The 27149-nt window shown below is 39.2% G+C and overlaps 1 protein-coding gene and 1 long non-coding RNA gene across 2 annotated transcripts; both read left to right on the forward strand.

Annotated features, from left to right (window-relative positions):
* Positions 1–2524: 2524 nt before the first annotated feature.
* On the forward strand, positions 2525–11829 carry LOC128515202 (uncharacterized). The gene is made up of 3 exons (XR_008356600.1): positions 2525–2674; positions 2910–3069; positions 10823–11829. It is a non-coding gene; the product is annotated as an uncharacterized LOC128515202 (long non-coding RNA).
* A 1334-nt stretch (positions 11830–13163) lies between these two features.
* LOC128513978 (CD226 antigen-like) lies at positions 13164–25639 on the forward strand. The gene is made up of 5 exons (XM_053487575.1): positions 13164–13206; positions 15425–15775; positions 16255–16404; positions 16847–16902; positions 25394–25639. Exons 1-5 carry the CDS (start codon positions 13164–13166, stop codon positions 25520–25522), a joined length of 729 nt encoding a protein of 242 aa, XP_053343550.1. The 3' UTR covers positions 25523–25639.
* The last annotated feature ends 1510 nt before the right edge of the window (positions 25640–27149 follow it).

Raw genomic sequence — 27149 nt, forward strand, 5'->3', positions numbered from 1 at the left:
CTTGTGAAAACCCAGACTTGTTAATAATCTTTATTAAAAGGAAAACTAAATGAGTAAAGGAGCCTGGTGTCGAGATCAAACACTGAAGAGTTCACCATCATCCAGCATCCAGTAAACTCTCATTTATCTTCATCACTTTACCTCTCTCTCCCACCACTAGATGGCGCTCCATCCCTTTAGATCACACCTCCTTATTGACATGTGTCTCACACACCTCCTGCATGTGTAGTGTGAGTTCTGTCTGTTAATCTGTCAGTGCTTTTACTTCTCCTCATCTTAAACAGTCCTCTGTAGAGCCTGGGACAAACTCAACTTATTACACACACTGACTGGAGTGTATGGAGTGTGTGTGTGTGTGTGTGTGTGTGTGTGTTCTCATCTTCTTCTGTTAGTGATGTAGCACCTTTTTGATTTGATCACACAGTCCTCAGTCCAGTCTTCATTCTGGAGTCACTTTACAGACATTATACAGTGGATTATATACTGTATAATATGAAAATATAAAAACCACAAAAAAGTGAACACAGTTTTATTGTCACATTGAACATGATAAAGATAACATCTCTGAGTATAATGTGATCAGTAATGATAATGAAGGGCTGCTGTAACTGTGCAGTGTAACACCAGTTTAACTCAGAGTAAAGTGTAGATGTTTGGATCATTTGATACACCACGCTGTGAGAAGAACAAACTGGTTCCTCCAGAACAAAATCCTGTTCAAGTTCAGTTCTGGAAGAAAGTCCAGTCTCACTAATGCTGAGTTCTGACAGGAAAGTGTGTAAAAGCTGCAGTGTGTAGTTTACTGTGTGTGATTGAAACACACAGTCCTGTACACAGCTGTAGGTCACACTCATGTTTCTCCACAGAAGAGCTGGACGAGTAAACATGAGACGAGGGACAGGACCAGGACCAGTGGGTGAGGACTCTTCATTACTGCAGAGAGACAGAAATGAGTTTTAGTTATTATATTTAACAAGAACATGTACACACACATTCAGTAAAATTCTAGAGACAGAAATTCAATTTAATACAATTCACAAAATAAAAAAAATAAAAAATAAGAAAAGAGGGAAAATGCACGAGGAAATATACTGTATATGAATCAAAATGATCAGATTGTGCCAGAAAATTCTATGGCAGGAGCGTTAAAGATGTTCTGGGACACTTGCAATCTTTCGTTTGTTGCTTTATTTATTCATTTATTTATTTATTGTCACCAAGCTGTATACCTATATTTAGAATTCATTTACATGAGCATCACAGCAGTATTCGGTGCGACTCAGACAGCACGGCTAAGCTAACAGCAGAATAAGAAATGCCCCATGTTACAGCCTCGCCCACATGTTACAGCCTCGCCCACATGTTACAGACCCGCCCACATGTTACAGACCCGCCCCCACGCTATAGCCCCGCCCCCTACACCAGTAAGAGCTCAGTCCTGTTTAACTCAGTTCTATTCTAATGTACAGACTAATGATGAGCTCCTTCACCTGCATCAGCACCTCTTTACACTGTGTACTGAGAGTCTCATCAACATCTACCAAATACACACAGGCCTTTAAAATGCTTATCAGTCAACTGTCCAGTTACTTTTGAGCCTGTGTAAATCAAAGCACTTAAAAACGTCTGTAATTTCTAAAGAATGATTTAAAATAAAGTATTATTTAAACCCCTTTCTAAAAAGAGACTGAATAGATGATTAATTAATAAAATCAGGTTGTTTTCCAGAGAAGGTTCAGTAGATACTGACTCACCTGTTGGAGCTGATGAGAGACCTCTGGGTGTGTCTTCACCACGGGAAACTAAAAGTAAAAAATACATAAAAAACACTGCATCATCGTGGACAATCATAAATCCTCTGTAAGTGCACTTCTCCATGAAGATAAAATACAAGGAGCGTTCAAGTCAAGTCATATATTAGTTGTGATCATTCACAGACAAAGCAAATGCCTACAACTTGTATATAAAGATGCTGCTTATTTATCAAGTTAAAATGTATTTAGAAAATTTTCTTGTCGTGCAAAGCGCTCGTAGGCCGAGTTACTCGCAATCCAAAGTTTCACTTTTTATTTCAGTATTGCAGAAAAAAATAATAATATTGTACAATCAAGCAGTCAAGTTTAAAACAGTTTTGTTGTGTAGTGGTTCAAAACAAAAAAAAAAAATTAAGAAAAGCATTAAAACAGAAATAAACAGGGCAACATTTCAACGTGTACATAAAAAAAAAAAACATGAACCAACATGAAAAATATATAGAGAAAAAATGGATAATTGAATTTACTAAAAATAAAGATAATATATGAAATGTCTTTCCCAATCACATATTTAACTCTTTGGGTGGCATTAATTTCCTTTTAAAATGTAATTTTTTTTGTTGGACAAATCCCAGTTAAATTAGCAAATTTTCATAAGCAGGCTTGGCAGTTAATCTATAAACACAACTTCTCACCGCATCAATGCTTTATATGGATGTGCTGTTCTATTGAGTTAATCACATTTAACCTTGTATTAAGTTGCAGTTTAGTGACACCTTCTGGACAGAGATCGGTACTACACTTAGCGTTCGTGTCCTTGTTTGATGACATCAATAGTGTGAGTCTAGCAGTAATACCGAAGAGCACATTGTCATGGCTGATATCGATGCCTGATTTAAGTTGATTTGAAGGCACATTCAGTATGTAGACATTGTATAGTTATTATTTTACTTATGTTCACGTATACAAAGGCTATATCCATGTTATTTTACATGTTGGATGTATAACTTTATTCTTTACTTGATTGATTGTATTACCTATATGATTTAGGGAAGTTAAAGCTAATATTATGCCTTTAAAAGGTCCTAGTTGTGTTTGTGCGTGTACATATCATTATTTTGTATACTTACAGTTTGTAATTTGTATGTTTTGCAGTTTTACGTCATTCCATAAGCAACAGTAAAAGCTAGATATTACTTCCTGAGTCTGTTGTCTTTTGGGAAACTTCATCTGACTGCCGAGTCAAGCAAGGCGTTTGATGCAGAACAATGGGATAATAAAGATATATTGCATGTTACATGCATGTGTATGGCAGGTAGGTGTGTAGGTTATGAAGGTAAATCAGTAGCAAAACCCAAGATCTTGCAAATTTAAATGTGAGAACTTGTAAAATTAATATTTGTTTTTGTAAGTTGACTGATGTGACAACTGAAGTTGACTAAGTTCACAGCTCTGATGTGAAAAGCTGCATCTACCGATTTGCACACAGACAATACTCAGAACACCAGTTCAGTGTTTTGAAGTCGAAGTTGAAGATTAATAGTGACAAATATGTAAAGTGTCATTCACATAAACAAAATGACAGGCACAATTGTGTACTACACATTTATCTCTGCGCTTTACTTCAGTTTCGCTGTACAACCACAAGTCGGCACTCACAACCTCTCGGATCTAAATGCACATTCTTAATACTTGTTGATAAATGTATGTTGATAAGTTGATAAGTGTATGTTGTCAAAGTATCTGTGGACATATAATTAGGAGAAAAATGTAAATTAAGGATGTCTTGAAACACAATGCAGTAACTCTGTTTATTTAAAAAATAAAGTAAATAAAGTAAATTAAGCCAGTATGTCAAATAAAGTCAGTATAAAAATCTGTAACTGAATAACTACTATATATTATTAAAACCAGTGAATGCTATTAAATACCACAATTTTTTTTGATCCAGGATAAACAACCCAACGATGTGTTTACAGAAACCCAGCATTTTTTTAGTGTACTTTTTAGTTTTAGTTTGCATTTGCATAGTGTGCATTTTAGTTTCTCCGAGTGTAAAGGTGAGAACAGCCGATACACATCTGGGGAGGGTGTATTATTTGCATTTGAATGTGTCTGACATTGCAAAGCGCTCACTGCAAGGACAACGACCTAAAGTAAATAGGAATAAGAGGTCCTGATTATACTGTATAAATATTAATTAGTACAACAAAATAATACAACTCTGCGCTCTCGAAAACTTTATATGTGCGGTTGAGCGCTGATTCGACTATGTTGAAAATTAAAGAGGAGAATTATAATGCCGGATCAAACTTTTAAAAAATATTATTGATTAAATGTGTGCTGAAAAAAAACTGCCGTCACCAAAAATGTAACAGATGAGGACTCATGTCCATCAATCTGATATACAGTATGCTGGAGAAACTCCCAGGTGGGAAGACACTGCTTTGTGTAGTTAACATCAAAGACAAAAATAAATAAATAAAATAAACATCAACAACTTCCACCAAAGAGTCTGGAATGTAGAGTACAGGATGCGTCACACAGCTGCTAAATACTATACTATAACCATATTATACCAAAGATAGAAGTGTATTTTTAGTAATTCTAATGTTCTATTCTGAAAGTCTATTTTTCCGGTTATTTCTATATTTAAATTTCGATGTCTTTAAATGTAATTTCTTTTATAATAACAATAAACCGATACAAACATAAGCTATATAACAGTTCATTTTTTGTACAAATAAATTCGTTAGCTACACCCTAAAAAATGCTGGGTTAGAAACAACCCAATCTGGGTTGTTTTTAACCCAGCTGCTGGGTAAATATAGGACTAACTACATGCTGGGTTAATTTTACCCAGCAAAATTGGTTATTTTTTTTACCTAGCAAAATGGGTTAAATATTTAACCCAAATGCTGGGTCATATTTAACTATAATGCTGGGTTAATTCTACCACATAAATTGGTCAAATGTTCTATCCAGATGTTGGTTCATTTTAACTGAAATGTTGAGTTAATTCTACCTCACAAATAGGTTATTATTATTTTCATGTTTTACAGTGAATCTGTAAAAAAAAAAAAAAAAAATACCCATGTCTATTAAACGGTTAAATTACTTTGATATACTGGTTTATTACAAAAAATCAAACCATACATACAACATACATTTATTTTTCAGAAGCACAAGAGCAGATAATCAACAGCGACATCATTACTATACTATTACTCACAAGGGCAGAATGGAGTAATAACACAAATAGGCTGAGGCAGCTTCTACAGAGCAGGATCGCTCTGTGACATTAGATATATTTTCTGCAGAACAAAACTATCCAGCCCTGGTCCCGTTTTAACATACAAACACTGTCTATGACTTTCAAGTAGGCCTCGCTATTTTATAGCAACATTACAAAAAGTCCTATACAGGAGCACACTGCTTTGGATAGGTAATGTCAAAAATATAAAATGCCTTGAAGCACACATCAACCGCCCCAAGTAGTGTGCATTGCTCCAGAGCCTGTCCCACCAGAATGACGAATGCCTGAGAGCAGTGCTGGTCATTATTTCCCAACGTCAGGATGTACAGTAGGGGTATGGCCTTGACCCTTCAGCCTGCTGGAGGTATTCCACCATGTTGGTGCCAACCTAAGAAAGAAATGAAAGAAAGTAAAAAATTTGTTGAATAACAAAGATCAAACTGAATAAGACTATCAATTTAATGTGTAATAGGATTTACACTAAATAAAAAAATTACAAAGCTAGGGTATAGGTAACCTGAAACAAAAACATGGAGACAGCTACTACCAAAAATAAAATAACCATGGCTTTTGGAATAAAGCGCATATATATATATATATATATATATATATATATATATATATATTGTAGCGCTTTTCACCGCTAAGAAGGAACTTGGAGAGACGAGTGAGCTTCCTTGCTGCCCAATGCAAATGGCTGGGAGACAGCTACTACCAAAAATAAAATAAGCAAAATAAGCATGGTTTTGGAATAAAGCTCATATATACACTCAACAAAAATATAAATGCAACACCTTTGTTTTTGCTCCGATTTTTCATGAGATGGACTTTAAGATCTAAAATTCATTCCAGATACACAATATTACCATTTCTCTCAAAAATTGTTCACAAATCAGTCTAAATGTGTGATAGTGAGCACTCCTGCTTTGCTGATATAATCCATCCCACCTCACAGGTGTGCCACATCAAGATGCTGATCTGACATCATGAGTAGTGCACAGGTGTACCTTATACTGCCCACAATAAAAGGCCACCCTGGAATGTGCAGTTTTTTGCTTCATTGGGGGTCTGGGGACTCAGAACCGGTCAGTATCTGGTGTGACCACCATTTGCCTCATGCAGTGCAACACATCTTCGCATAGAGTTTATCAGATTATCAATTGTGGCCTGTGGAATGTTGGTCCACTCCTCTACAATGGCTGTGCGAAGTTGTTGGATATTAGTGGGAACTGGTACACGCTGTCGTATACGCAGGTCAAGCACATCTCAAACCGGACATGCTCAACGCGGGCGACTTTTGACCGCAGAGTAAATTACTAGCTAGTGAAAAACGGGAGGGTTAGCAGGTCTGGATATTTGTGAGAGGGTCAGTGTTTTGTAACACCCCAGCATTTTATTGTCTCAAACAGTGATATTAATAAAGTTCTAATGTTAATGTGGTTGCTAACGCTAGCAACCTAACTAAATGCTAGCGTCATGCGAATACTACAGTTACAGTTTCGTCACCCTGCAAACATTCTACAGAGAAAGCTAAAAAGCTCAGACATCTTATCCGTTTCTTTTATACACAGGTGGGATTCTTTCGCTAACTAGCAGCTATTGTCAGCTAAATTATCTTACCTCAGACCAGCCTGAAAGTTTAAGTGTAACCTTAACACGGTAACAGTAATAAATCTCACATATAGTAATAATCTTTCTGTCATATGTGACAGGTGAGTGAATATGTGTATACAGACCTTGTATTTAACGCCATTTTCCCTTAAATGAACCGTCATCAGCGGTGTGGGAGCTCAGGAGAGGAACGAATCTCTGACTGACAGCCGCTGTTCCCTTTCAAAGGCTACACTCGATGCTGCGTAAAAAGGCTATGGGAATATCTTTTCATGTTGCCGGTTGTGAAGCATGTGTGTACCAAACACGCCAAATTTTGGCTTATATAACCTCGATCAGGTGACGTCATCTGATTAGACGCACCTGCAGGTTATAAATAGGAGTGAGCCGGCAACATTCCTCAGATCTTTTTCTTTACCACATTGTGCGTGTGTGTGTGTCAAACAAGCATACTAAAAAGCTAACAGCAGAATTTAAAGCTTATAAAACTCACCAGACAATAATGGCGGAGTTTAGAGCTAGATGTCCCCCTCCGTGCTATAAATTCCTTTCGGAGGGCGACATGCACACTTTCTGCTTTGAATGTTTGGGTGAGAAGCACACTTTCGAAGGGCTTAATGGAGAGTGTGAGCACTGTGATCTTCTCCCCATGAAGCTGCTATGCGCGCGCCTTGCGTTCTTTAGGGAACCACGAGCCGCGCTGCACTCATGGGGATCACAGGCTGACTTGGCCAAGGCATGAGAGACGGAGCCCCTCCTTTCTCTCGCCCTCTCCCCCGATCCCGAAGTCTCTCCTTCCACTTCACGAGCGCACTTCGGTGCCTCTCGTGGGTGCGTTGAAGAGACTTACTCCCCTGCTTCTGTGGAAATGGAAGTAGCTTCCTCAGAACGCTCCTTTAAAGATGAGAGAGAATATGAGGAGCATAAGGTTATAACGCATGCAGTCGAACGACTGCATATTGATTGGCCACAGGAGCAAGCTCACCCAAAACACTCAAAATTACACAACAGATTCCTGTCGGGTGGCCAGGAGATGGAGCCAAAACGCTAGAACTTCTTCTACCCTTGTAGGGAAAGCGTTTCAAGCAGCAGGTCAGGTCGGCGCTTCCTTGCACACCATGGCAGTTTTGCAAGCGTACCAGGCTGATCTGCTGAAAGATCTGAGCACGAGCCGCACAGTGAATCAAGAAGCATTCACTGAATTACGACGGGCTACTGATTTATCCCTGCGTGCGACTAAACAGACAGCCCAAGCTATCGGCCATTCAATGGCCCATATGGTGACTGCTGAAAGGCACTTATGGCGAAATCTAACAGGCATCAAGGATAAGGACAGAGCTTGATAAGGACAGAACTCCTTGATGCTCCTGTTTCACCTTCCGGCCTATTCGGCGACGCTGTTAATACCGTCGCCACTAGGTTCCGAGAGGCTAGATTGTATGAACAGGTCTTTGGGAAATTTCTCCCACGCCGTGCTCAGGAGTCGAGGCCGTTGGCCACCCAGCCTCGACCAGATCTGATTCTCGCCAGGCGAGAGGCGCAGAAGGAGAGCGTCAGCAGCCGGGCACCCCCCCGTAAGGACTGGGGTATGGCTCGTCACCCCTCACAGACAGCCTCCAAAAGATCAGATCGCCGCACTGTTGTGCTCAGGACCCGGGGAGCGGCACTCAGCGCTCCTTCCATTAAGAGCATGCCCCCATGGGGTCGGTGTTCAGTTTCCGTCGCCTTTGGTGTTTTGGACAACACCGATCTCCAAAATTATGTTAGTGCCTCGGTTTTATCCTGCTACATCCCAGGATGCCGAACCACTAACACCCCAAACCCCGCCCCCCTGCAGTCCCAGTACTAAAACTTTTACCCCTTTCAGAGAAGCTGGCAGCGTGCGAGCTACTGCCAGGCTTATCTCACTGGGTACTAAAGACTCTGTAGACAAGAACTACGGGATTCAGTTTGCACATCGACCTCCGCGTTTCAACGGAGTGGTCCACATTTCCGTGACACCGGAAAGTGTGCATCTGCTGACAAAAGTTGCTAAGGAATGGGGCCATGGAACATGTTCACCTACCAGACATTGAGTCAGGCTACTATAATTAGTATTTCTTGGTTCCAAGAGGAACGGGGAGCTGCGTCCAATTTTTAGATTTTGCGGGCTGTCCCGCTATCTAAAATGAATAATACAGCTGCAAAATGTTGACTGTCAAAGTGATTGCTCTCAAATTCTACCAAGCGATTGATTTGTGACAAACGATTAAAGGACGCTTACTTTCATATAGAAATATTGCCACAACACAGGAGGTTCCTGAGGTTCGCGTTTGGGGCAAAGCTTACCAGTATCGGGTCCTTCCATTTGGTCTAGCTCTCACTTGCACACATACAAAATGCATGGATGTAGTTCTGGCTCTTATGACTCCGGGGCATCCATATTGAATTACATATTCGACTGGCTGGCCCAGTCTTAGTAGCTAGCGCTTCGACATTAGCATGTCGTCCTGGCTCACATTTGTTTCTTGGGATTAAGACCCAACACCACGAAAAGCGTGCTCTTTCCTATTCAAGGGACAACATATTAGGTACCACATGGGATTCGAGCGTAAGCGGGCACAGCGGTCTCCTGCCCGTGTCGAATCCATTCTCAACACCCTTGAGGAATTCAAGCTAGACCAGAAAGTGACCTCAGACCTCAGTCTCAGTTGTGGCTAAGAACCAGGGGATTTCACTCTAGGGCCAATCCCCAATAAAGATTACGCGCCAGGTGCTTCGTACCCTTCCTATGTGGTCAGACCCTGGTTTTTACTCTGGGTCCCACTCTAACTTCATCTTGTCATCGCAGATGCTAACGACAGATGCTTCTCTCACAGGCTGGGGTGCGGTCTTAGATGACCGTCCAGCCCAAGGAAGCTGGAGAGGCCATCTTCTCGCGCGGCACATCAATTGCCTTAAAATGATGGCTCTATTTCTGGTCCTAAAGCACTTCCTCCAGCAGTTAAGAGGCTGCCATGTCCTAGTGCGGGTGGACAACACTATGGAAGTCTCATATATTAATTACCAGGGCGGACTGTGCTCGCGCCGCTAATAGCTAGCGCACCAGGTTTGTGTCCCTCAGGGCAATTTACATTGCAGGGCATATGAATGTGGGAGCAGTTGTACTTTCTCAATCTCTGACACACGGGGAATGGAAACCCCACCCCAAAGTAGTCAGTCAATCTGGAAGGAATTTCATGTAGCAGAGGTGGACCTCTTTGCCTCGCAAGATCAGCTAATGTCCCCTTTACTACTCTCTGACTCTTCCAGCTCCCCTGGGTCTGGACGCCTTGCCTGATAGCTCTGCTCCCGGGAGTCTTGGCAAAGGTCTATCAACAGCGTTTGCGCCTCTTATTGATGGTGCCCTGTTGGCCGACTAGAGTGTGGTCCTCGGATCTAGTATCCCTCTTCAACGGTTCACCATGGGTGATTTTAATGAGGTGGGATCCTTCTCAGGCGCAGGGGCGCAAGATATTTCATCCCCGGCCCGAGTTTTGGAACCTTCACGTTCAGTCCCTGAATGGGACAAACTAAGTCAAGCTGGTCCCCCAGCCAGCGTAATTAAGACTATTTTAAGTGCTAGGGCTCCCTCCCCTAGAAGAGCTTAGGCCCTCAAATGGAATGTATTTGAAAGTTGGTGCATGCCGAAGCAGGTAGACCCAATCCACTGCCGAATTGTTTCAGTGCTGGAGTTTCTGCAGGAAAAGTTGTCCTCAGAGGTGCTGACAATTACGCAGCTAAGAAGGATGGGCCAGGGGTAGCTCAGTGGTTAAGGCATTGGACTACGGTTCGGAAGATCCCAGGTTCAAACCCCACAACCACCAAGTTGGCACTGTTGGACCCTTGAGCAAGGACCTTAACTGCTCAGATGTTTAATGAGATAAAAATGTAAGTCGCTCTGGATAAGAGCGTCTGCTAAATGTAAGGATCTTTTTAAATCTTGTGGAAAAAAAAAACAAAGATCTTGATGCTTTAAACTACAGGTAATTTAAACACTATGAGTTTTCTTTTGCAAATTAGGAAAGAACATTTATGCAAACTTTTATTCTATTTTTCTTACAATAATGTAATTAATAATAATGATAATCACAATCAATGTGTAAAAGCCGACAGTGTTTTTTAACTCATTTTTTTCAGTGTGATTATATCTTAGATGGGTGTGATCATCTTTATGTTTCAGACAGATTAAACTGAACAGGAGGCTGACCTGATTTCCCCCAACTGGTGTTTCACTCCCCAAGAAAGCGCAACAGCAGTGAATTTGTTTGTGTTAAGACACTTTCTGCAGACAAACTGGTAGACATAATATCGCATCCATCAGATACGGAAACAACTGAGTCAACTGAAGTAACAGCAGCTGGTCCGCAAAGAGAAAGTTCAATAGCATCAAGTCTGCAGCAAGATTTACCATGTAGATTGTATTTTTTCACTGGGGTTGGCGACAAAACAAGGATTATTAACTTATCTAAGGTGTCATTAGCCCTTGGCACCAGTGTATGTCGGCACTCATTGGTACCCAGAACTTCTCTGACTGTGACTCTACAAGTGCCTTCTATGGCAAATGAAAAAAAAGTAATTTTCTTTTGCTTGTGGGAAAGAGAAATACCTGACTGCATTTAGAAAACTGGGTAGCAGTTTTAACTTGGAGCAGCCTACCTTTGAAGTACTTTGCAAATATGTGTGTCACCTGTATGAGCAGCCATGTGGCAAAAGTGAGAACGATGTAAGATGCAAGCATTCTGCATGGCATTGTCAGCTTTGCAAGAACGATCCATGCTTCCAACAAGTGATGCCCTGTACCAACACTACCAAGCAGCCATAAGCATGAGACATTCTCTTAAAAGGTATAATGTGTGCCCCTTCACCTGTTGGAAATGGATGGCACATCGAGGATGGGGAGTTCACAGTGACCTGGATGACTAGAAATCTGGCCCCCGAGAGTGTGTTGCAGGACGTCCACTACAGTTGCAAACAAAGCAAATGTGAGACTGGAAGATGTTCTTGTATGTCTGCAAAATTGTCTTGTACAGATCTATGTTTCCCCAGAAACAGAGTTATGGGGATGTTAGTGATGAGGAATGTTGAGCTGGGTCATATTTCAGGTTTATTGGAGCAGTAATGAATCTGCTGTAAAATTGTACAATTTTGGCATTTTTGAAAAATCAGGGCAGCAGAGAAGAATTTTGAGTCATTTTACCCAACTTTCTCTTAATTACTTAGTGCCTACTGAAAATTATGATGTATAAACGTTACTTAAAATAAAGAAATCTCTATCTTCAATTTAGTTTGATGCCAATCTGTGAAGTTAAATTCTGTTTTGTATAAATTTTCCCAATTTCATGGTCTTTATTCACAGTTCCAAAGACAAACGTACCAATACTTGTCTCAAATGTATAGGCACATGTAAAAATGTGAGTTTGACATATATTTTGTGTTGTTGTGATGCATAATAATAAAGTTATAGGCTAAATTAGCAGCATAAGATAGTGCCCAGGAGTCAGAACGAAAATCACCCTAGGTAGAGCAATTATAGTACACCACACTCATAGTTATTCATGTGTTACTATGTATCTGAATTACTTTCAATATCTCACACACATCTTAACACAAATGTATGATGGGGAAACACGATCTCCTAAAAGCCATGATCTATGGTTACCCATGGCATAGATCAAGGGCATGTCTTTAATCTCACTCTCTCCCACACACAGACACACCCACAGACACACACACAGGACTATTTTTTTCTCTGAACAACACTCTCTCACTGCTCGTCTTCCTTTTAATTGTGAGACAGTGTGTGTAAACAGGATGAGTGTTAATCAGGCACAAATGTACACTCATCAATGACATGAATATTATACACACATTCTCCAAGACTCAGTCCTGCATTCACACACCGAGCTCAACCACTAAAGCCACCACATGATCTGGAGGAAATGATCTGCATATGTTTAAAAAGAAATCACTTGTGAGAATAAATAATGTGTAAAAAGCACACACACAATCAGAGCAGAGATATTTAAAAAGAAGAATTATTTATTTTCTTTTTTCTCTAAAGACCGACCTGAAAAGAGAACAAATAAAAACTCAGGTAAATAAGTATCAAACTTTGTCTGTGGAAATTCATTACTTGAATGTTCGAAGGTTGGGGACTTTCACTAAATTTTTTTGGTTGCCAGTGCTAATGTGTTTTATATCAGCGTATATTTCTCTGGTCACATGACCGTTCTGTCCCAACTCAATTCAAGAGTAAGCAAAAAATTACCCTGATAATAATTTAATAAATTGCTTATTAATTTTTCCTGTTTATGTAACTGTATGAACTTTGTTTATATGTGCTTTCTGATAATTAATATGGCACTGCTTACTGAACACTTGACAAAAGAGGATGTAGGGGCGTACAGCTAAACAGGAAGAAAATACACACAATAAGAACAAAGAGGCTTTACCTTGAGTAAGTTATTTTTAAAATACACCACACCACCACCTTGTTGACCACCGCAGCATCTCAGCAAGAAATGGCCATTCTTCTGGAGCTTTTTACACCACAGCTGCTTTTCGGTGAGTTTATATACATGCAAAATACCAAATAGGAGTTAATTATACAAATAATTGATGAAAAAAAAAATATTTTTAAATAATTGATTGGACTTAATTGCCTTTATATAACACCTTATATATCTACCTTATATGTAAATTATTAGTCTTGTATATAGAGATTGCATACAGTAATATATATACAGTGGAACCTCGGATTACGAGCTTAATTCGTTCCGGAAGTGGGCTCGTATTCCAAAACACTCTTAAACCAAATTTTATTTTCCCATAGGAAATAATGGAAACTTAAATTATTCGTTCTACAGCCCAAAAAAATAAATACATAAATATAATTAATACAAAATATAAAGTAAAAATAAAACAAATTAACCTGTACTTTACCTTAAAAAAAATGTTAAATTAAACCCCGACAGATAAGGGTTTTCGTTTGTGCATGCAGTGTATGTGTGTAAAATGTGCGCGCGCGCACACACACACACACACACACATTAACGGATAGACCGTTTTTAAAACCATTTAAAAATTAGCAAGGAACATTCCTAGTCACACTCACGTGAGCGCATACTAACAGGATCACTGCTGATGTTGCAAAACAACAACAAAAACAAACAAAAAAACAAATTAAACAGCACCTCACCTTTGAAAACAATCGCGACAGAGAGAAGTTTGTGTGTTTATTTGGCAACCTGAGAGGAGGGGGGATGAAGGGGGGCTCGCTCGCGTTTACGGCCCCCTTCTTTCAGGTTGCCAAATAAACACACAAACTCCCTGCCTTACACAGACACAAACACGCGCACGCAAAAACACTGCAGGCACTAAGACCCAGCAGGGGAGACGATAGGTCTCGGCTTTACAGCTCCCCTTATCTCAGGTTGCCAAATAAACACACAAACTCTTCTCTGTCGCGACTGTTTTCAAAGGTGAGGAGCTGTTTAATTTTTGTTGTCGTTGTTGTTGTTGTTTTACTTTACAGTAGTAATCCCGTTAGTATGCACTCACGCGAGTGTGACTAGGGATGTTCCTTGCTAATTTTTAAACGGTTTTAAAAACGGTCTCTCCGTTAATGTGTGTGTGTGTGTGTGCGCGCGCACACGCACATCTCACACACACACACACACACACACAGCGCGTGTGTGTATTCACCCAGCAGGAGAGACGATTACCTACAATTCTGCTGCAAGAGAGAGAAAAACCGTTGGCTCACTTGTGATGATGTAACGCTCGTTGTTAAAACAAGAAGCGCATGCGTGAAACATGATACTCGGTGCTCGTTAACTAAGACAATGCTCGTTTTTCAAGTAAAAAATTATTAAAAATTGTTGCTCGTCTTGCAAAACACTCGTAAACCACGTTACTCGTAATCCAAGGTTCCACTGTATATATATATATATATATATATATATATATATATATATATATACTCAGCAAAAAAAGAAACGTCCTCTGACGTTAAACTGTTTTTACTTTCAGTAAACGTAATGTGTAAAAACACTAAAAGAGTCAACACCATAAGACATAAACTAAAAATGTTTCCCAATGTGTCCCTGAATAAAGGGAGGCCCAAAATCAAAAGTACCAGTCAGTATGTGGTGTGGCCACCCTGCTGCTTGAAGTACTGCAGTGCATCTCCTCCTCATGGACTGCCTATTGCGGACAGTCTGAGCACTGATGGAGGGATTGTGTGTTCCTGGTGTGACTCGGGCAGTTGTTGTGGCCATCCTGTACCTGTCACGCAGGTGTGATATTCGGATGTACCGATCCTGTGCAGGTGTTGTTACACGTGGTCTTCCACTGCGGGGATGATCAGCTGTCCTTCCCTGTGGTGCCGTCTTAGGCGTCTCACAGTGCGGACATGAAGATTTATTGCCCTAGCCACATCAGCAGTCCGCATGCCTCCCTGCAGCATGCCTAATGCACGTTCACGCAGATAAGCAGGGACCCTGGGCATCTTTCTTTGGGTGTTTTTCACAGTCAATAGACAAGTGTTTTTCACAGTCAATAGACAAGTTAAATTCTGGTTAAAACAAATATATATATATATATATATATATATATATATATATATTTGTTTTAACCAGAATTTAACATAGAAGTAGTTTATAACATCAGTGTTACAGCTTTAAATTTAGCTTGATTTATGAGCTAAAACTGATCTGAAGCAGTCACTGAGTAAAGACTCACTAATTGATGTTTCTCTTTTCTGAATGTCTTGACCTTTTAGCTTTCTTTACACCGTGTCTCCTTGAGATCTCTTTAGCAGACGTCAGATCTGTCCATCCTGGAGAAAACATCACCCTGACCTGTACGATCACTAATTATCCTAAGTTATTGTGGTATCGACTGAGAACTGATGAGGTGAAGCTGCTGATATCTGCTGAGGAATTGAAGCTGGAGAAAACCTATCCCCCTCGTTATAATGTAGACAAGAGTCACTTTAATGTAGCACAAAATAGCAGTTCAGTCAGTTTGGTGATTATTGGAGTTAGAGAGACAGATCTGGGGTTTTATTACTGTGGAGGACGAAACAAGACACACACTCAGTTTGGGAAACCCATCAGACTCAACTTTACAGGTCAATAAACGATTATACACAAACACATACATACACAAGTATGCTTTTCTCTAGGGATGCACCCAAATGAAAATTCTGGGCCGAAAACGAAACCGAAATTTTTGGATGCACTTGGCCGAAAACCGATACTGAAACCGAAAATGGCTTCATTAAAAAACATGTTTAAAATATTTTCTTTTTGTTTGTATTAAAAAAATGTTGCATATTGCAACTTTGCTGTCCTCATCTGAAACTTTGAAGTGCTTCCAAACCGCCGACATACTTCGTGTTTGATGCGTAATGACAGCGCAAACGAGACGGGAGGATGGGAGAGGCGTGGCGACAATTTCGGCTTTTATTTTCGGCGCTTTCTTACGTTTCGGCCGAAACCGATAATGCTATTTCGGCCGAAAATTTTCGGCGGCCGAAATTTCGGTGCATCCCTACTTTTCTCTGTACAAAACTGACATCTATGTCACTATTTGTTTTTTGTATTTCAGATTATCAACATACAGACTTTGGTAACTCAACTGATGCTCAAGATAACCAGCAGTCTACAGGAGCAGAGCTCAGGATTACACTGTGTGTGTGTCTGGTGTCTATGCTAATGAATTTTATCTGCATGTGTGTGTTCTGCTGCAGACCCAAAGGTGTTTTTATTTATATAATCTCTAATTTGCATAATTAATACTCTATTTGAACTTGAATGCCAGAGGGTTAGTAATGTTTATAATGTTTATATTTTTTTATTGAAATCATTCTATAACCTTAGAAAAGAGTGAAATCACAAAAATATATTGGAAATGTTGAAAAAGAAAGAAAAACATTTAGAAAAAAATCGAAAATGTCTAAAAATCTTCATCTTTCTTTTTTATTATACCTATATGATGTGAGTTAATGATTGATGATATTTTATAGCATGAATTTAACTTAAAAAAACAACAACATAAAACCCAATATCTATATTTCTTATTTTGACCTTTTTATATAATATATATATATATATATATATATATATATATATATATATTTTTTTCTTCCAAATATTTTTCATTCTTTTTTCTTAACAAATTAAATTATTTTCCTTTTTAGAAAAGTTAAGGATATCATGCAGTTGCTTCAGGAACACCATAGACAGAAGTGAAAAGGTACCAGAGATAGATTATATTATTCTATCTATCTATCTATCTATATATATATACAGTATATATATATATATATATATATATATGTATATATATATATATATGTATATATATATATATATATATGTATATATATATATATACATACATACAGTTGTGTTCAAAATAATAGCAGTGTGTTGAAAAAAGTGAGTAAAGCTCCATATCCATATAATAACTTTTAATTTAAATCACATAAATGCATTAAACCCCTTGTAAGGATTTCTTGAATTTTGGTAGACCCCTTTTGTCTACTCAGTGCTCAGCCTGTATTCTGCCTGTCCCGCCTGGATCCAGGGAACCCCTCAATGATACACACAGTCAGTGCTTAGTGAGACGTTCAAAGTTTATTGTGGGAGACAGAAGTATATATACTCAGCAAAATAGAAACGTCCCTTTTTCAGGACTGTGTATTTCAACAATAATGTTGTAAAAATTCAAATAACTTTACAGATCTTCCTTGTAAAGGGTTTAAACAATGTTTTCCATGCATGCTCAATTAACCATAATCCATTAATTAACATGCACCTGTGGAATGGTCGTTAAGACCTTAACAGCTTACAGAAAGTAGGCATTTAAGGTCACAGTTCTAAAAACGCAGGACACTAAAGAGACTTGTCTACCGACTGTGAAAAACACCCAAAGAAAGATGCCCAGGGTCCCTGCTCATCTGCGTGAACGTGCATTAGTTATGCTGCAGGGAGGCATGAGGACTGCTGATGTGGCTAGGGCGATAAATCGCCATGTCCGCACCGTGAGACGCCTAAGACGGCGCTACAGGGAGACAGGAAGGACGGCTGATCATACTCGCAGTGGAAGACCACGTGTAACAACACCTGCACAGGATGGGTACATCCGAATATCACACCTGCGTGACAGGTACAGGATGGCCACAACAACTGCCCGAGTCACACCAGGAACACACAATCCCTCCATCAGTGCTCAGACTGTCCGCAATAGGCAGTCCATGAGGAGGAGACGCACTGCAGTACTTCAAGCAGCTGGTGGCCACACCTGATACTGACTGGTACTTTTGATTTTGAGCCTCCCTTCATTCAGGGACACATTGTGAAACATTTTTAGTTTATGTCTTATGGTGTTGACTCTTTTAGTGTTCATACAAATATTTACACATTATGTTTACTGAAAGTAAAAACAGTTGAAAGTCAGAGGAGGTTTTTTTTTTTTGCTGAGTATATATACGCACACACTCAAAAAGCCAAAAAGGTGGGTGCAGGAGTGTTTAAATTTCGCATTTATTCATCTTTTGATCTCATGCCGACAGGACATCTATTTAGCCTAGTTGCATGGATTCACTGTGTAAAAAAAAAGTTAAGACATCAGTATAATTGATTGCGATTATTTCTGCTGGTCCGTCATATTTACAATCTCTCAGTTTTCTGGGGGTCAAAAATTTTACCAGAACAGTATCTCCCACATTAAAAGGATGTGTGGGTTTTGTTGATGGTATTGAAGTCACATCAGCAATTTGTTTATAATGTTTGGTAAGAGTGTTTATTAGAGCAGCAGAATATTCAGCAATATGTACATCAAGATCAGTTGTTCCTATCGCTGGTTTACCTTTCCTCCATGGCACGGGAAACGGTCTGCCAAATATAATTTCATGTGGTGAGATGTGCACGTCTTTTCTTGGTGTCATTCTCATTTCAGCTAGAACAGCAGGTAACAGATCAACCCAGTTTTTACTCCCATAGTTTTCATTGCTTCAGTCAATTTTTCTTTCAGTGTCCTATTTGTTCTTTCTATTATACCTGATGACTGTGGATGATGAGGAATGTGTTAATTCCAGGACAGTGAAAGATATTTACAGAAATTCTGTGTTACCTGTGATGTAAGAGGTGTTCCTTTATCTGAGTCACTAGCATGAGGCACGCCATAACGAGGTAGTATTTCTTTTACTAGGACTCGGGTCGTCACCTTTGCATTCTCTCGAGCACACAGAAAAGCTTCCACCCACCTAGAAAACTTGTCGACCAAAACCAGAAGATATTTAAATTTGCCATATGCAGGCATATGCGTAAAATCAATTTGCCACTCTGCAAATGGGGCAGTAGGTAACGGAAGACTTGTTTACCTTGTGTTTACCTAAAACCTTTGTCACATTATTCTGAGCACATACCAAACATCTAGATATTAAGGAATCAATTGTTCCGAGCATATTAGCTTTGTAAAAGAGTTTGTTCATATCTTCCTTAACCCCCCTTTGTGCGCGATGTGTAACACCGTGGAACTCATGCACGAGGAATGGAAGACAATGAGACAGCAGGCACAAATGACCATCAGCACAATACCATAAACTATCGGAAGCAACGTAGGCACTCTGAGCTTGCCAAAAAAAGGAATCATTCAGGAATCAGGAAGCTTGCAAAAACAATAAATCTACATTGGGAATCAAAGAGCTAGCAAGAAAACGTGTATTGATCAGATCAGAATCAGAGTCAGGAAAGAAAATCTGTTTTCGGGCTGCTTCTTTAGCAACAATCAGCTAGCAAATTACCTTGTACCTTCATAGAGTTGTTATTGTTGTAGAAGACATATCAGGACGTATACTAGAGGAGTGTCAATCTTTGAGCAGCAGTCATGATCTGTTTCTACTAGCGTGTCGTCCTGTTCATCGATCAAGCGTGCCAGAGCATATCTGGGGGTGTCAAAAGAAGAGGTGAATTTTATCGCTAAGTTACTTAAAGAACAAAGGATAATTTCATACCCAGACCTAAGCCTTCATATAGTGTGTAGCACTTGTTTAACCTAATATAGAGAATACAAAATTATAGGATGACAGAGATCAATCTTCTTAGCATCTTGTACCATCACCGCACAGGCGGCCACAGCCCTGAGACAGGCGGGAAAACCTTGTGCCACAGCATCTAAAGTTTTAGATAAGAAAGCACATGGTCTCATCACCCTTTCCCCTATGCTCCTGTGCCAATACAGCAGATACAGTGACTCTGTGCTCACACACATATAGATGGAACGGTTTTTGATAGTTAGGCAGGCCCAGCGCTGGAGCGAAGCATAGGGCCTTTTTTAGTTCCTTGTATGCCTCAATCATGTCAGCAGTCCATGTCAGAGGCTGTTGAAGCGGATCATTGTGCGAGATGGCTGTCCTGATGCGTTTGTCGTAAAATGAGTAAGTTGCGAGTGTTTTAATTTAGTTTTATAAGGAACACAGCATACTAACCCCACTTTGTCCTTGTGTTCAGCCCACAGACTGCTTGGCACACATTTAAGGGCAGCAGAAGAGAAATATTCTGTGAAGAAAGGACACAAATACTTACACGCATATTTGTGAGGTAGGAGAAAGGAACTGAATCAGGCACTTCAACAGTGAGTTTCGCACCAGAAAAAGTCAAGGACATGTGTAGTCTGCTCATTAAATTACGTCCTAGCAGATTAAAAATGCAATCAGGCATACAGACAAAACGTTGAGAGAGATGAATTCCCTTATCTAAAAAACATGTTAAAGTTACCTGAGGAGTAAAATGTTGTTGAGCAACCCCTTCAATTCCCACAGAGCTGATACTTTTATTCGAGAGCGGCCCCTCATAATCATGACTCAAAGACGACATTGTAGCACCTGTATCCAACAAGAAAGAGAATACGGAACCATTTATACAAAATTCTATAAAGGGCAACTCATTAACCTGAGGAGTACAAAGTAACATCGCGGGACTGAAACTCTGCAGGCATCCCTATGCATCATATGCTTCTACCTGCATCCCTGAAGGATTAGGAGAAAACACCTCATTAGCATGATGCCACTGACCATTATTCAGTTGAATATGCACATTTTGTCCATCACGTCCCTCATCTCGGGCCTTTGTGCGACATTCACAAGCCCAATGACCTTATTTATGACAGTAATAACACTTACCAGACCTACAGGGTGTGCTCTGACCCTGAAAAAGTGGGTTATGGTTTTCTTCAGAAAGGGGCATACCACCCAAAAGGATCCAGGTCTCTCTAAATCTCTCGAGAAATCTGGATGTAGTATCACTCTTTTCCTGTCTACAATTAGTTACCTGTGACAGATCCTGACTAGCTTGTTGACGTGCAAAAAGATAAGTAGTTAGCTCATCTTTTAGGGGATTCATAGCCTCATTAGAATTACCTCAAAGAAAGTCATATTCCCTCTTTTTCCGTTGTCCTCCTTCATCTATGTCATAAATTTTTCCACTATGTCATAAATACTTTTCCACCAATTTGTCTGTTTTAGAGTCTAAGCATTTTACGTTTTTTATCAAATCAGCCTCATCGTACCCATCTCCCAAAACCGATAAAGGGAAATAAAAATAAAAGTAAAGCGATAATCCACACCCATGAGCTGACGGGTGCCTAGAAGACTTTATCAGCATATCAACAAATTGCAAAGGTTTGTTGGGAGAAGGGAGCATCTTAATAATGTTCTTTAGCGTGCTTACGGATAGTGGAAGGATTTTTGGACCCTTTGGTCCAATGGAGAAAACAAATGCAGTGTTTTCTTGTCAAGGTTTGGGGCGAGACCTCTCATCCGGACCTTCATCGTTCGAGTTATCATCATCCTCACCATCAGTATCCTCGGTATCATCCAAAAGAGGGATGTCAGGAGTTTGTCCTGACACCTTCTTAAAAGTCTTTCCCTTTTCTGAGGCACACCCTTCCGGCGAAGTGAGCACGGTTTTGTGGGTACGTGGGAGACAGGCACAGATGGTCAGCTCACAAAAGTATTAGTTTGATTCAAATCAGGATAGATTTTCTCAATAATTTGTTGGTAAGATGCTGATATTACTATGTCAGCATGATATGGAGGAGGGATCGGAAAGGTTGAGTAAACGGGCGGCTTGAATTTAGTACAGCGTACAACCCTGGACGTTCTATTCTAAACCACAACATAAAGAAAAATTATGTTTTTTTCTGTTATATTGTGCTAAATGTATTATTAGTTTACTGAAAGTAAAGAAAAACAAATATTAGTTTGTTTAAAATAATAGCAGTGTGGAGTTCAATAAGAGAGGTAAATTATTCTGTGAAAACCAGGTGTCAAACAAGTTATTTAAGGATAAATGCAGAAAAGGTTGCCCTGTGCATTTCCCTCTGAAAATCAGAGTAAAATGGGTTGTCCAGACATTGTCCAGAACAACAGCGTACTTTGATTCAAAAGTTAATTAGAGATGGAAAAAAAACCTACAAAGACGTGCAGAAAATGATAAGCTGCTCTGCTAAAATGATACCAAATCATCTATGCGGTTTCGTGCGGTGGCCATAAGTACGGTTCATTATGATTCACCACGAGTTTTTGGCATTGTAAGAACGTTTTCATCTTTTCGCACGAAAAATTTAACATATTATTCACAATAATTTTTTTTGCTGGTCCTTGCGGAAGCTTGCGGAACTTCGCGGAACATCAGCGGAACGTTGGCCGGCAGTTGCGGCAGCTCACGGTGCCCAACACCAAATCTCACCATGAGTCAAACCGCATAGGAAGATAGAGAGTATAACAAAATTGACTCAAAGAACATCTAAAGTTACCTCTTGGTACTGTTACTATTAGAAGACAGCTATGTGAAGTCAAGCTATCAGCAAGAAGCCCCCGCAAAGTCTCATTGTTGAAAAAAAGACATGTGCTGAAAAGGTTACAGTTCGCCAAAGAACACACTGACTGGCCTAAGGAGAAATGGCACAATATTTTGTGGACTGATGAAAGCAAGATTGTCCTTTTTGGGTCTAGAGGCCGCAGACAGTTTGTCAGGCGACCCCCAAACACTGAATTCAAGCCACACTACACTGTGAAGACAGTGAAGCATGGAGGCACATTTTTCAGATAATACAATGTAGTTAAATTGAAACCACAACAGTTAATTTCTTTAAATTCAATTTAACTTTAAAAGAAGTAAGAAAGAAAATGTCATGCAGGTATATTATTAATTATAGGTTTAAATCACTATAGCCTTAGCATGGCCCTGTATTTGATTATTGAAGATCCTATAATGTTGTTTTACTTAAGACAGAGTGAACATGAGCATCAGCCTTACCCTACATGTGTATAACATTAACTCCATTTTGATGATGATAACAATAAAAAAAATAAAAAGTTAATAAATTAATTATATTATTTTTAATTAGTCATGAGCACTTTGACTTTTTATGCTCAGTACTTGTGCTGAGGCATGTTGTCAATTAATTTGATTCATTTGAGTAAATGTTTTAATGTGATTTTCAAATGTTCTATTCATGTTTGTACTTGTTTATACATTACTGGGCAAAACCACATGCATTAACCATGGCATCATTTCAATAAGCGTATGCCATGTTGCAACATTTATCTTAGTCCAGGGTCGCATTCATTTTTCTCCAAAATCTTGTATTGGTGAAAAGAGAGTCAGAATATGCGTCATGAGGGACGAAAAAATGTATGGAAAAACCTGGTCATTGAGTATATTAAGGTTGTAAGCAGACCTCATGTTTGGGGTTTGGTAATGTTGCTGAACTGAAGCAAACTCAGATCACAACAGATCTACACCCTTGTACAGAAGGCACTAAACTTTTTTCGACCACATTTCTTTCTCGAAATTGAGGGTCACCGATGTCTTTTCAGGTTTAATCATGTGTTTCACAGTCTTTCACCCATTTTATTTATTCATTCATTTATTTATTATTGGGCAATATTGCCCAGCCCTACTCATTACATATTTAATTCAATTCACTTAATTACTTTCACTCATTGTCTATACCACTTTATCCTGTATTTAGGGCCACAGGGGTCTGGAACCTATACCAGGAGACTTAGGGCACGAGGGGGAGTACACCCTGGACAGGGTGCCAGTCCATTGCAGGGCATGCACACACACACACACACACACACACACACACACACACACACACACACACACACACACACACACACTACAGGCAATTTGGGAATGCCAATTAGCCTAAGCTGCATGTCATTGGGCTATAGGAGGAAACTGGAGTACCTGGAAGAAACCCACCAGGTCAATTGAATTCAATTAATTTTGAACAATGATCATTGTCTTAAAGGAGCTTCACAAAATTAAAAGAAAATTATAGGAACGTGTATGAGCGAGAAAAATGTGTATAGATCATAATGATCAGATTGTCCCTTCAAGATTCAAAGAACTTTATGAATCCCAGACAGAAATTGCTTAAATGATGAGCAAGTCAAGGGTGATGGCGACAAGGAAAAAGTCTCTGAGATGGCAACAGGAAGAAACCTTGAGAGGAACCAGATTCAACAAGGAACCTATCCTCATTTTTGTCAAAACAGATAGCAGGAATTTTGTGCGGACATAAAATTTTTATGTTTTAGGCAGCTGGAATTTCAGTATAACAGAAGAAGGCTAAGTTAACAAGTCCAGTTTTGCACCAGTTTAACAAGACAGGTGCAGAGGGCAGAGTCTAGATCACTGGGAGCTCAGGAGCAGCGTGTGTAGATCCAAACCTACACAACCAGCTTTTCTGCATTAGATACAGATAAAATGTTCCTAAGCTTGGCAATATCTCTAAGCTGGATAAAGGCTGTTTTTGTAATATTGGAAATATGATTCTTAAGAGACAAGTTGCTATTTAATATTACACCCAGGTCTTTCACTGTCGAGCTGCTAGTAATAGTACATCCTTCTAAACGCAGGCTGAATTGTAAGAGCTGTTGTGTATTTGTTTTTGGGCCAATAAGTAACAACTCTGTCTCATCTGAATTTGGTAAGAGAAATTATCTGTCATCCAATCTTTTATATCTTGGACACATTCAGTTAATCTGGACAAAGATATTTCATCTGGTTTTGATGAGATATATAACTGGGTATCATCAGCATAACAATGGAAACTAATCCCATATCCTCTAATGATGTTACCCAAGGGAAGCATGTACTGTATATGGAGAACAGCAGAGGTCCTAAAACTGACCCTTGTGGGACCTAACAGAAATTCTTTAAATATATTGTTTTCCTGCAAGAATGTGCATATTTGAGGCTTAATAACTGCCAAATTGAGAGATTTAGGGACATGACCTAAATATAGTGATTTATAATGAGGAATTTATAGTGAGGAATTTATAATGTTTAGAAGTTATATTGTCTCCAGGTGTATGTATCACTTCTTTTAAAAATATAGTTGGGATTGGATCTAACAAACACGTTGTTGATTTAGCTGTGGTGATGAGTTTGTACAGCTCTTTCTGTCCTATAGCTGTAAAGCATTAAAAAACTAGATGCTTTTTATTCAAGAAATTCATAAAGTCTTTAATTCTAATCTGTGATGAAATACTCTCTGCAAATATATTGGATACATAAAAAACATGGTTCAGCTCATCACATAGTACACATTAACTTCACAAAACAGAAGCCTTATAACATATTTAATATACAGTAAGGATTTTGCTGTGTGTAGAGCAGTTATTTCATGGTGTTATGAGATGTTCCTCTGTCTGTCTTTACAGGAAGAAAACATTCATTATGCAAGTGTCCAACACAGCAGAGGGCCCAGAGCTGCTGCTCAGAAAAACACATCATCAGATTCAGACAGTGTGACCTACGCAACAGTCGCCTCACGGCCTCAGAGACGCTGAGCAGCACAAGGTGTCACACGTTATGTTGTAAAAACTACGCTGTTTCCTCTGGTTCTCTTCTTAATCTGTTTTAAGTTGGTTTTGTTAATGACAATTATTTAAAATTATTTTTAATTAAATTTTTTAAAAATATTGTTAAAATATTACATAACTCACCTGCTAATTAATAGTATTTACGTAAAATGAAGAAAATAAAATCATTTCCGGGTTAATACATAGTAAAAGGCTCATAAGGCCAATGTAAGCCTGACCTCGTTCACATGTAAAAACAGTGAACATGATTTAAAAAAAAAAGAAAAAAAAAACTTTTTTGTTTCTGGTAAAGATTTTAACTGCATTTTATATTCATATTTTTCAGAGATTATACTAATTAAAGTTTTTTATTTTATTGTGGTAAGATATAAAAAAACAATAATAATAAAAGCTAAACATTTTTAAAGTCCTGTTATCTTGGTAATGTTTAAACAAAAATCTATGTAATGCATTAAAAATCTATGTAAAGCTGCGCATACATTTTAGCTGGTGTGGCTAGTGTGATCACATGAAACATGCCCAGGTTGTATCTTTTGGTTTATATATTGTCAGTTAAATAAATATTGTTTATTTTTATGCCATTCTGGTTTATTTATTTCCTGATGGATGGAGCAAGATGTTTTGTAGGAGGGAGGATTGTCATGGGAGCACTGGGGTGTCAGGTGTTAGTGGGGGTCTGCACAGAATGACTCATGGAACAGGTAATGTAGGAGGGCCGCTTATCAGAATTTTACTTCGGGCCCAAGGAATGTTAGGCCTAGCTCTACTGCCTGTTCTGCCCCTGCCCTCTGTACGACCTCTGCAAGTGATTAACAATGCAGCTGAATGACTTGTTTTAATCGTCCTAAATTCTCCCACACCACCACACTCTGTTCCCACCATTGGCACAGTGCTGTAGATAATGTATTGATTATACAGAACTCTGCATCCAACTATCTCAAAGCATTTATCACACCCCACACGGCAACATGTTCTCTGGTGATGATGAATGCTGAGTAGCTGAAACGGGCAAGAGATGAAATGAGATTTTTGCTGAAGTTGTCGCATAGGCAATTTTTTTTTATTGCATCTTTAGGTACTTTTAAGCCTATAGGAGTAAAACATTTTTCTTACTGTATTTCTTTCTTTTAGTCTACATTATTTACTCACTCACTCATCGTCTATACCGCTTTATCCTATATTCATAGGCTCCTGTCGCGGGTACTTGGAGCCAATCCCAGGAGGCTTAGGGCACCAGGCAGGGTACATCCAGACAGGGTGCCAATCAATTGCAGTGCACACACATACACACTTAAACACCCATTCACAAACTACGGGCAATTTGGTAACGGCAATTACCCTAACCTGCATATCTTTGAACTGCGGGAGGAAACTGGAGTTCTACATTATTCAATTCATTTTAATTTAATATGAAGAAATTACAGAAAGCACAGGACATTTGCACAGTATTGTGTGCTTACAGAGCTTCCTATGCTACAGTGCAGGAAATTATCAACCAATTTCATAGAGGATTTAGACAGGTGCCAATTCAACAACACACAGGTCCTGTATCAGATGATGTAAAAATGATGTAAATTATCTGTTAACTTTTTAA

The sequence above is a fragment of the Clarias gariepinus genome, chromosome 2 (assembly GCF_024256425.1).
Source record: "Clarias gariepinus isolate MV-2021 ecotype Netherlands chromosome 2, CGAR_prim_01v2, whole genome shotgun sequence".
Classification (NCBI taxonomy): Eukaryota; Metazoa; Chordata; class Actinopteri; order Siluriformes; family Clariidae; genus Clarias; species Clarias gariepinus.

Bases quoted from the DNA above. Each gene is read 5' to 3' on its own strand.
- LOC128513978 (XM_053487575.1), top strand. From the start codon at position 13,164: ATGGCCATTCTTCTGGAGCTTTTTACACCACAGCTGCTTTTCG. The intron at 13,207-15,424 runs GTGAGTTTATAT...TTGACCTTTTAG, and splicing joins TACACCACAGCTGCTTTTCG to CTTTCTTTACACCGTGTCTC. The intron at 15,776-16,254 runs GTCAATAAACGA...TTTGTATTTCAG, and splicing joins CATCAGACTCAACTTTACAG to ATTATCAACATACAGACTTT.